The 12350-nt window shown below is 41.5% G+C and overlaps 1 protein-coding gene across 1 annotated transcript in view; it reads right to left on the bottom strand.

Moving 5' to 3' along the window:
• The window catches only part of LOC134358974 (myoferlin-like), a 272012-nt gene that overhangs the window by 112412 nt on the left and 147250 nt on the right, over positions 1–12350 (bottom strand). Inside the window, exon 41 of the mRNA XM_063071715.1 lies at positions 255–380. Coding sequence (XP_062927785.1) covers positions 255–380 — 126 coding nt within the window. The remainder of the gene's footprint in view (positions 1–254; positions 381–12350) is intronic.

Here is a 12350-nt window from a genome sequence, read left to right as displayed (position 1 = left end):
TAACCTTAAGCTATTTTGCTTGTTAATTTATTAAGAATGTCTGCAGACAAGCAATACGTATATTCAAACCCTTTGGACTACTTGAAAAGAGAGCACGTAATCTTTTAAAGGCAGATAAACTGGATTTTTTTTTGGTTGAATACAATCTCAAGAGTTAGACTTTCACCCTGATACATGCAAGGTGCAATTATATTCATTAAATATTTTTTAAAAATTGATAATGAAACTACATTAGTTTAAAGAAAAAGGCCTACCTTAAATTCACCTACAACTGATGGGTCTTCATCATCCTCAGATTTGCCCCTGTAGAGTTTAAATGTCTGGCAGAAATCAGTCAGCCCTTTGAATTCAGGGACATCCTCCAGAGCTGTGTCATACACCTGTAGGGAGTGAAGTCAAGGAAGCCAAATTAAACAAGAAAGAAACAAGAAGCACTCTTATCACCAACTAGTCCCACTTCACTTTTTGCCTGGAAGGCAGAATCACCTTATCTAGATGGAAGCTGGCGTGGGGCTGATTATTGGCAACAGTTAGGGCCAGGTGTAATCTGAAAATGTCCAGGCAGTGACAGTTTTAAAATCATCTCTCTTAATTGTGCTGACAGTTATATGTCTACAGGCAATGCAAAATGTCAAACTCTCTTCATTTCAAGTGAAAGTAGAAAACAGACCTTTGGAATCTAACTGGCAGGGACAATAGCAGATAAGCAGCCTAGGTAACAAATATTAATCATAATTAAAACTTTAGCAGTGTTAATATGCCACTGTTAAATATCATTTGCCAACCGAGTAGTGTTATAAGTACAATCTACTCCAAACAGGAGCAACGACATTGGAAACAGTAAAACTTTGAGCCAGATCACCCTGGAGCAAACCCACTGCCCATCTTCACCAACCTTTTGCAGATACAGATAGCAAACCTAACTGACTCTATTTACCTTCGTGATAAAGAAGGCTCTGCACTACAATCCAGGACTCACCCCAAGGTCTCCAACACTTTTAAACTGATAAATGGCACCGCAGTAGCATAGTGGTTGGCATGTTACTGCAGCCTGGAACATTCCAGAGTTCAGAGTTCAATTCTGGCACTGCTCTGTAAGGAATTTCCATATATGTTCTCCCCATGAGAAATGTGGGTTTTGCTCAGGTGCTCAGTTTCCTTCCCGCAATCCAAAGATGTACCGGATAGGTTAACTTGTCCCATGATTAGCTTAGGTTTAATCTGGGTTGAGAGTTTGCTGGGGCTGTGTGAATCGAAGGGCCTGAAGGACCCACTGTACCACTAATTAATGTTCATGAGCACTGACATGAGTAGGAAAGGTACGTCGCATCCGGAGTTTCTCCGGTTAGCGGACGATTTCCCTCCACACCTCTCTGATGACGTAGTGGGGAACCGCGTATGAGGCAAGTTACAGCAGTGGTTTGCCATTGCTTTCTGCTGGGTGAGTTTCCAAAGAGATCACCAGCTCATAACCCAGCATGGATGGAAAGCGTGCAGGGGAGCTGGCTGGATTCAAACTCGGGACCTTTTGTCCCGAAGTCCAACGCTGATGCCACTATGCCACCAGCCGGGTCCTGACATGAGTACAACTATTTAAATCTTGAAAACGGCTTGTGTTTCTTTCCTCCATCAGCATTGGCAAGCCCATTCAATTGAATGACTTTCTCAGAAAATGCTGGCAGAAAGCAGAGGGGCCAGATGCAAAGTGCATCCATTCTCCTCCCTTCAGCACATTGCTGCTATAAGGCCACAAGACATAGGAGCAGAATCAGGGCATTTGGCCCATTGAGTCTGCCCCACCAGTCAATCATGGCTGATTTATCTTCCCTCTCAACCCCATTTTCCTGCCTTCTCCCTGCAACTTTTGATGCCCTTACTAATCAAGAACTTATCGGCCTTTGCTTTAAATATACTCCGTGACTTGGCCTCCACAATCATCTGTGGCAATGAATTCCACAAATTCATGACCCTCAGCTAAAGAAATTCCTCATCTCTGTTCTACAGTGACACCCTTCTATTAAGACTCCATATCTGAAAAAAAAATTTACATTGACATGCCTAATTAATTTTCACAGAAACTTCTTACACATGCAATAAATATTAAAATGCACTTGCTCTTTAGAAAGGAAAAATGCACATTCAAGTCTTTCCAAAATGCTGAGTGTTTTAATGCTAATTTATTTTTTTTTAAATTGCAGTTACCCATATGAGTGAGATATATTGGTGCTTGGTGGTTAGAGCCAACACACCAGCACCTGACCTCCAGCTCACCTTAATATTTGCCCCTGCATGTGCAGAAGTTCAAGACAGGATGAACAGCAGAGAGCTCAAGCCAAGGGCTGTTTGCTCCCCTAAAACAAGCTGGCCCGTACCCACAACTTTTTCCATTTACAAAATAAAAGGTAAACATAACCTGCCAAGAACCATAAAGGAAATAAATACGAATGAAAATTGATTTTTGCTTATTGTGTAACAAAAACATCAATTTACTGGATTGCACTGTTGCATTCCAAAGTTTAAGCAGGCAGTTCCGGTAATATTAATTTCATGCACCACTCAACACACACACACAAACCCAACATCATTGCTCATTCTCTTTTGTCTCCGGCACATGATGCTGGTTCAAGAGAATACAAACTAAGTTTCCACAATACTACCAGTTCTCTGGCTGCAACAGTTAAAGGCCACTCCATCCAAGTGCAACCTTTGCAATCTGCTGAATTCTATGCTGCAAACTGCTCATGAAAGTGGCTACACTTCACTATAGACATATTTACTGAAGACCACTAATTCCCTGGTATTTGGCAACCACCTTAAAATGGCGGAGCTTTCATGGTTATGTTGCTGGCTGTGCATTCTTTGAGTGGGAGCTCAGGCCAGATGCTACATGTACTCAAGACATAGGAGCAGTATTAGGTCACCTGGCCCAGCGAGTCTGCTTTGCCATTCAATCATGGCTGATTTATTATCCCTCTTAACTGCATTCTGCTGCCTTATCCCCATAACCATTGACGCCCTTACTAATCAAGAACCTATCAACTTCTGCGTAAAATATACCAAATGACTTGGACTCCACAGCCATCTGTCGCAGTGAAATCCACAGATTCACCACCCTCTGGCTAAAGAAATTCCTCCATATAGAAATATGCAAGGTAGCCCAGAAGGAGAGGCATAACACACAAACGTTTGAAGACAACATCATTACAATCAGAATCAGGTTTAATATCACCAGTATATGTCAGGAAATTTGTTTTGCAGAAGCAGAACATTTATAATTTTCATTACTATGAATTGCAATCACAATAAGTATATACAAAAATAAATCAATTAAGTGGTGCAATGAAGAGAGGGAAAAATACTGAGGTAGTATTCCTGGTGTTCCTTGTCTATTCAGAATCTGATGGCGGAGGGGAAAAAGCTGTTCCTGAAACATTGAGCGTGTGTTTTCATGCTCCAGTATCTCCTCCCTGATAGCAATGAGAAGAGGGCTCGTCCTGTGTGATGGGCGTCCTTAATTATGGATGCCAGCTTTTTGAGGCATCACCTTTAGAAGGTGCCCTCAATGCTAGGGAGGCTATTGCCCATGATGATGGAGCTGGCTGAGTTTAGAACTTTCTACAGCTTTTTCTGATCCTGTGCAGTGGCCCCTCCATACCAGATGGCGATGCAACCAGTTATAACGCTCTCTATGGTGTATCTGTAGAAATTCGTGAGCATCTTTGGTGACTTACTCACTCTCCTCAAACTCCTAATGAAATATAGTCATTGCTGTTCCTCCTTTGTAATTGCACCAATACATTTGGCCCAGGACAGATCCTCAGATGCCGACACCCAGGAACTTGAAACCGCTCACCCTTTCCACTTCTGATCCCTCAATGAGGACTAGTGTGCGTTTACTCAATTTCCCCTTCCTGAAGTCCACAATCAATTCTTTGGTCTTGCTGAGGTTTAGTGCAAGATTGTTGCTGTGACATCTTTCAACTAGCTAATCCATCCTGCTCCTATATGCCTTCTCATCACCATCTGAAAGTCTGCAAAGAATAGCTGCACTGTCGGGAAATTTACTGATGGCATTTGAGCTGTGCTGAGCCACACAGTCATAGGTGTAGTGTAGAGCAGTGGGTTAAGCATGCATCGTTGAGGAGTAACAGTGTTAATTGTCAGTGGGGAGATATTATTTCTGATCTGCAGAGTCTGTGGTGTTCTGGTGAGAAAGTCAAGAATCCAGTTGCAGAGGGTGTGGTGATATCACGTGTCACATGTAAGAACATGATTGGACAGAGTTCAGAGCATGCGCAGAAATGACAGAAACTTGTATGTTAAAAACGTGGTCGCTATTGCTGTTGTAAATAAAGGTTCTAGTTTTAATTCTTCCAGAATATGATTTGTTCTTAGTAACCCATGGTACGTATAAAGAACTCAACATGGTGTCAGAAGTCAGTCTGGAAGAATATCACGTTTCACTAACACGGAAAAAGCGAAGATAATTGGAAAAAAAAGAGTGCAAACTTTCTCGTTGTTTGCTAACAGCTTTAAAAGTGGAAGTTTTGCTACCCCCATCGACGCTTCAGCTGACTGGAAACGTAGCTGAAAACTGGAAAAGATTTAAACGGCGATTTGAAATTTATTTATCGGCGATCGGAGCAGGTAATAAAATGGAAAAAAACAAAAGCTGCAATTCTACTCCACGTAATAGGGGACGACGCAATTGAGGTATATAACCAATTTATTTTTGAAAATGGAGATAATTTGATTCTAAAAGCGATAATTGACAAATTTGACACATTTTGTATACTGAAGCGTAATGTGACATATAAGCACTATAATTTTTTCAAATGTTGGCAGAAACTTGGTCAAACGATTGATCAATTTGTTACGGAGTTGAGAAACCACAGTAAAAGATTCGAGTTTGCAGAGCTTACAGACCCTCTCATTAAAGACAGAATTGTTTGTGGCTTTCTGGATAATGGTCTGAAAGAAAGACTGTTAGAACAAGACTTGAATTTGGAAAAGCTGTGGCACTCTGCAAAGCTTCTGAGACTATGATGTTGCAGGCTAAAGAGCTTTTTATCAATAACGACTACGTAGACGCTGAAAGCACAAACATATTAGAAAAAAATGCAGCGACAATGAAACCAACAGAAAGCAAGACGTCATCTGAAAGGAAAAAACTTTGTGATCACTGTGGGTGGCAACATCATCTAAAAAAGCGTCCAGCGTATCGGAAAATGTGCAACACCTGCGGTAAGAGTAATCATTTTTCCTGCTGTTGCAGAAGTAGAAAGGAAATAAAACATGTAAATGCAGTGCTTGAAAATGAACTCGAGGAGTTTTATATAGATGTGCTTTGTGAAAACAAACAAAGAAAGAATGACTGGACTATTCCATTGCAAGTGAACCAAAACAATATTCGTTTAAACTTGATACTGGAGCACAAGTAAATGTTCTTGCAGAATCTGCGTTTAATGCATTAAAGCCTAGACCAAAGTTACAACAGACAAATATAAAAGTGACTGGGTATTCAGGTGCAGACACTCCAGTTAAAGGAACATGTGTGGCAAAAGTATCACACAAAAATGTGGTGCACATGCTTTCATTTGCGGTGGTGCCAAAGAATGTACAGTCAATACTGGGTCTATCTGCCTGTGAGAGACTGAAATTGGTGAAAAGAGGTTTAGTCCTGGACAGCGATACAGAGTTAGAATACAGTGGACAGAGGTCAAACTTGCCAGTACAGTACAACACGGATCTGAAGCCAAAGAGTGACAAGAATCAGTATCCAACTAGAGAAGTGAAAACGCAGGTGAAGGAATTGAGAAGTTTTATTGAAATGAAGTCTCAGCATAAAAAAGATTACACAGTTAATGAATGAATTGCAATTTCTTCTCAAATACCTCAAGAAAGAGTTTCAATCAACTGATGCAGACCAGCCAACACATGAAAATAACAACGAAATACAAGAAGTGTGTGAACCAGTTAGAAGGTCTACTTGTGTTCGTAAACCCCAGGGAGACTGAGACATGATAAATTATGCTTTTGTTTTGATTAATGTTGCTAATTGTTATTCTTTTTAAGGAAAGGAAGATGTGGTTATATCACGTGTAAGAACGTGATTGGACAGGGTTTGGAGCATGTGCAGAAATGACAGAATGATCTCGAAACTGTATGGTGAAAACATGGCTGCTGTTTGCTGTTGTAAATAAAAGTTCTAGTTTTAATTCTTCCAGAATATGGTTTGCTCTTAGTAACCCATGGTATGTATAAAGAATTCAACAGAGGGAGGCACAGAGGGTCAGGTTATGGAGCTTTTTAAGTTAGAACTGAGGGTATGACTATGTTGAATGTCAAGCTGGATTCAATAAACAGCAGCGTGACTCAAGTAATTACTCATGTCCAGGAGACCCAAGTCCGAGTGGAGAGGCAGTGAGACTGCATCCATTAGGCAAATTGTCGCTCTTCCTTGCTAAGGCAAGAGTTAATTCTAGCCATGACCAACCTCTCAAAGCACTTCGTCACAGTAGATGTAAGCGCCATCGGGTGATAGCTGCCGAGCAGCTCACCCTGCTCTTGTAAGGCATTATGATTAGTGCCATTTTGAAGCAGGTGGACACCTTCGACTGTAGCACTGGGAGACTGATAATGTCCTTGAACACTCCTGCCAATTGGTTGGTACAAGTTTTCAGAGCCCCACAAGGTGCACCATCAGGGCTTGATGCTGTGCGAGTGTTCACCCTCTTGAACGATGTTCTGATGCTGTTGTTCTGAGACAGAGATCACAAGGTCACCAGATGCTGCAGAGATTCCAATGGACATAGTCTTATTCTCCCTTTCAAAGCATGCAAGGCGTTGCGCTCGTACGGAAGTGAAGCATCACTGCTGTTCATATTAGGCTTTGCTTTGTAGGAAGTACTGGCCTGCAAATCCTGCTGGAGCTGATGTGCATCTGATCCCCTCTGTAACCTCAACCAAACTGTTCTTTCACGCTTAAGGTAGCCTTCTATAGGTTATACCTGGACTACTTGTATAATTCTCGATCTCTGGTCTTGAATACCACAGTTCTAGCTCTTAGAAGACTAAGAATTTCCTGGTTTATCCATGGCTTTTGATTTGGGTATGTCCAGTATGTTTTCTAAGGCACACCCTCACCAACACAGGTCTTGATGAAGTCAATGACAACTATGGCATATTCATTCAGACTCGAAGATGAATCTCTGACTAATATCCAGTCCACTGACTCAAAGCAGTCCTGTAAGCACTCCTCCACCGCCCTTGACTGTACCTTCTCGGTCATAGCATTGGTGTTGCAGCTTAGTCTCTCCCTGTGCTGGAAGTAGAAGATCAGACTTTCCAAAGAGTGGGAATGGCACTGCTCGATGGTGGTGTAACAGTGGTCAAATGTGTTGGTTCCTCTAATTCTATAGGTGATACGTTGGTGGTAGTTGTTCAGAGACATCCTCAAGCTGGCCGGGTTGAAATCTCCTGCAAAGATAGGGAAGGCATCAGGTGACACAGTTTTGTGTCTGTTACGTTGCTTAGTTCCTCCATAGTCTGGATGAGGTGGAGTGTACGGTGCTACCAGGGTGATGGCAGAAAACTCCCATGGCAGATGAAATGGACAGCATTTGACTGCTAGATGTTCCAGGTCGGGTGAGCAGGACTGAGACAGAACTGCCATGTTTGTGTACCACAATGAGTTAAATCATTAAGCATTCTCCACTTCCTATGCCTTTAAGAGACTGAGCTGTCCTATCTTTGCGGAGAATGGCGAAGTCATCGAACTGCAGCGCTGTGTCCAAAACGGCAAAGGATAGCCATGTTTCTGTGAAGCAAAGTACACTACAGTCCTTGATATCCCTCATGTACAGCAATCTTACTCTGAGGTCCAGCGGGATAGTTTGGAGCAGAGGTCTGAAGGCTCTGCATCTCAATTGAGCTTTTAGATTGCTGTAGTATCCCTGCTTTCACGTTCTTTAAGGGAAACTGCACTCGCAACTAGAGTCTACTGTTCGAGGTTGGTCAACTTAGAGTAGCAATACAGTTTTTAGACATCTTAAGGTGACGCTGCTTACTGAAGTACCAATGGCAGTGACTGTGGATTTTAGCTGCAGTAGTGATAAATGGGAATATCTGATGGTTCCTATTAGAGTTGCACACAAAGAGTCACTAATTAATAGCACCATCTTACCATGAAGTTTACTTGAAAACATGCTCCTACCTTAACCTCCAGTGAGGAATGCCTCAGTTCAAAGTAAATATATTATTGAAGTATATAAATATCATATACTACCCTGAGATTCATTTTCTTATGGACATTCACAGTAAATACAAAGAAACACAACAGAATCAACAAAAACTGCACACAACAAAGATGGACAAACAACCAATATGCAAAAACAAAAAGGAAGCAACAAAATAATAATAATCGCATAAATAAACGAAAAATATTGCAAACATGAATCGTAGAGACCTTGAGAGTTCAGCATTGTGGTGAGTGAACTTATCCACTCTGATTCAAGAGCCTGAAGGTTGAGGGGTAATAACTGTTCCTGAATCTGCTGGTGTGGGACACAGGGTTCCTGTACCTCTTTCCTTACGGCAGTAGTGAGAAGAGAGCATGGCCTGGGCGGTGGGGCTCCTTGATGATGGATGCTGCTTCCCTGCAACAGTGCTCCAAGTAGATGCACACATCTATCATGTATCCACGGCTTTTTGTAGGCTTTTCCATTGTTATTTCCAAACTAGGCCGTGACGCAAACATTTGGTTATATTTTCCATCACATATCTGTAGAAGTTTGTCAAAGTTTTAGATGATGTGCAGGATCTTCGCAAACTTCTAAGAAAGCAGATGCACTGCCATGCCTTCTCGGTAATATCACAAACATGCTGGACCCAGGACAGATCCTCGGAAATGACAGCACCAAGGAATTAAAGTTGCTAACTTTCTCCACCTCCGACTCCCCCGATGAGGACTGGCTGATGGGCCGGTTTCCTCCTCCTGTAGTCAGTAATCCGCTCCTTGGTCTTGCTAACATTGAGTAAAAGGTTATTGTTGTGGCAGCACATAGCCAGGTAAGTGAACAGCCAATGAAATGGCATCTGCTGTTGAGCTGTTGTGACAGGAGGCAAATTGAGTGGATCCAAGTTGCTCCTCGCACAGGAGTCGAAATGCTTCTTCGCCATCTTCTCACAGCACTACAATGGATGTAAATGCTTCTGGACGATAGTCATTGAAAGCTCCAACCAAACCCACACAACACCTGTCCCAGCATCATTCCAGGCTGTTGTGGCTGATCTGTATCATAGTTCAGCTTCTGTACACAACAAGGCTAGGAGGAAACTTGTGCCCTATTCACAATGAAGAATGACTTTTTCTATTTTTATTTTCTATTTTTATTCTACTTTATTTTGCAGAGGAGGTGGTATAAGTATGTGAATGTCATCTTCGCAAAATTATTCTCCTCTGCTCTACCCATACTTCACAGGGCATCATCCAGAGCCATTAAGCTCCATCTTCAATGATACAAAGGCAAGAGAAGTCCAATACTTATCAAACTTATATTCCAGTCTACAGCATCTCCTGCTTACGTATCCTTACTGTGAGCATTTAGGGATGAGAACAATGTGAAGGATGGGCATTATCTGATTGGGGGCATTTGATTCTATAAATGTAGTCCTTACAGGGTTGCAAGCAGGATGCTCCTTTTGCTGGGGAGTTAACTATATATTAACTCTACCAAAGGTTAGATTAATTAATCTGATAACCAATATGTGGTTTGCTCTGTCATGCAACCCCATTCTGCATTATTTATAGGTAAGTGCCCAGACTCTGCATTTGCTTCCCTGGTAAGGTTAGTGAAAATTCTGCTAACTGATCCTTTACTCAATGCAATAAGTGCACATCTCCTTGAGATAACAACTAGCAACAGTGTATCCTCACTTCAGTAACTACTTAGCATATCTATTACACAACCTTTTTCCAGCACAGAGTGACATCTCCTTGCTTGCAAGGGATGGCCTGCTAACTGCTGTGCAAATGATCGCAATGAAAGACAGTGCTCTCTAAATCTTTCATTGACGCAAAATCCCTACTCTGTAAAGCTAACTCAAGCGGGTAAAGAGCTGGCCGCAAATTGTCAGCTGGAGTCCTGCAGGCTTGCTCATCTCTCCGACTGGGCTATCCACTCAGTGGTCTCAATTAGGTACAAGAGTTACCAACTAAAGTGATGACTGAGGGCATTCCTTTACGTTTCTGGTCTTCTGCTGCTATAGTCCATCCACCTCAAGGTTTGTTGTGTTATGCGTTCAGAGATGTTCTTCTGCACATCACTGTTGTAACACAAAATTATTTGAGTTACTGTCACCTTCCTGTAAGCTTGAACCAGTCTGGCCATTCTCCTCAGACCTCTCTCATTAAGGCATTTTCACCCACAGAACTGTCACTCACTAGATGATTTTTTTTTTGTTTTGTTTTTTGCACCATTCTCTCCAAATTCAGGAGAAATTTCTGAGAAACTCAAACCGTCCCATCTGACACCAGTCATTCCATGGTCAAAGTCACGAAGGTCTCATTTCTTCCCCATTCTGGTGTTTGGTCTGAACAACTGAACCTCTTTACTATATCTGTATGCTTTTATGCTATGAGTTGCTGCCATGTGATTGGCTGACTAGATATTTGCATTAACGAGGTATACCGGTGTACCTAATAAAGTGGCCACTGAATGTATATTTCTGTTGACCAATTCTTGGGGTATAATCTTGAAGCAACTAGATCAAGACCTCACCCTACACCTACATGTCAGCCACCCTTACTCCAAAAGTAGGATTTTAAGCTTTGTCATAATTTGAAGATAATTAACCAGATTTTCATGCCAGCAATTTCGACATCAACTTATTGTAAACACCTTTGGAAAGCTGCTAGAAGCTTACTGCCACCCAGCAACAAACAGGCTGAGTCAGAATGACTTCTTAAGAGCTGTGAGAGGGAAGTTAGCTCCTGATTTTGAACAACTCTGACTATCTAAACAGAGGGAAGCATAATGATGGTTTTCTTAATGTATATTTTGGAAAATGACTGAATATCATCCTAGAAATATATTGATCTCATTTAAAAGAAGAAACATTCTTACAGTCTAAGTTAAAGTTAATTGACCTTGAGGTTGTAGTATAGCTTCATACATTAACAACTGAGTATTTGTCTTGGTGAAGCAGAGGTCTGCTTTGCACCTCCAATCTTTCATACTTCAATTCTCTAGGCATATTTTGTTAAAGGTGTAACTTTATATTCATTTAATGGTTTTTCTGGTTTTTTTTTAGCTAAATACTTGATTCTGTTCTACCATCTGCAATTACTGGCTCATCAAATGGCAATGAAACCTATCGAATGGTGAAAGCCCTTGATTGTGTGGATGTGGAGAGAATGTTTCCTATAGTGGGGGGAGTCTAAGACCAGAGAACACAGCTTCAAAACAGAGGTGTGTCCTTTCAGAACAGAAATGAGGAAGAATTTCTTTAGCCAGAGAGTGATGAATCTGTGGAATTCTTCGCCCCAGGCAGCTGTGGAAGCCAAGTCTTTATGTATATATAAGGCAGAAGTTGATTGATTCTTGATTGGTCAGGGCATGAGTGGATAGGGGGAGAAGGCAGGACATTGGGGATGAAAGGAAAATTGGATCAGCCATGAAGTGGCAGAGCAGACTTGATGGGCCAAATGGCCTAATTCTGCTCCTACATCTTATGGTCTTGTGATCTTATCTTCACAACAATGCAGAAAAGCTTTGTTTTAAATACGTAGCATTTAACAGAAGGGAACAACAAGTTCTTGAACATGAACATATTTGCATTTCAAAATTCAAAGTAACTTTATTATCAAAGCACATATTCAACCCTGAGGCTCATTTTCCTGCTGGCATACTCAATAAATCCGTAATAGAATAATGACCATAATAGAATCAATGAAAGACCGCATCAACTTGGGCAATCAACCAGTGTGCAAAAGACAACATACTGTGCAAAAAGAAACAATAACGATAATAATTAAATAAATATTGAAAACGTGAGATGAAATGTCCCTGAAGTGAGTGCATAGATTGTGGGAACATTTCAAATGAAATTGAGTGAAGTTACCCACTTTGGTTCAATAGGCTAATAGTTGAGGGGTATTAACTGTTCCTGAACCTGGTGGTACGAGTCCCAAGGCTCCTGTACCTTCCCCCAAATGGTAGCAGTGAGAGGAGAGCATATTCTAGGTGGTGATGGTAACTGATGATAAATACTGCTTTCCTGCGACAACTCTGTACTCAATGATGAGGAGGGCTTTACTCACAATGGACTGAGCTGCATCCACCACACTT

The sequence above is a fragment of the Mobula hypostoma genome, chromosome 19 (assembly GCF_963921235.1).
Source record: "Mobula hypostoma chromosome 19, sMobHyp1.1, whole genome shotgun sequence".
NCBI classification, from domain to species: Eukaryota; Metazoa; Chordata; class Chondrichthyes; order Myliobatiformes; family Myliobatidae; genus Mobula; species Mobula hypostoma.
Note: the sequence above shows the minus strand (reverse complement) of the source record. Positions and strands in the feature narration are given on the sequence as shown.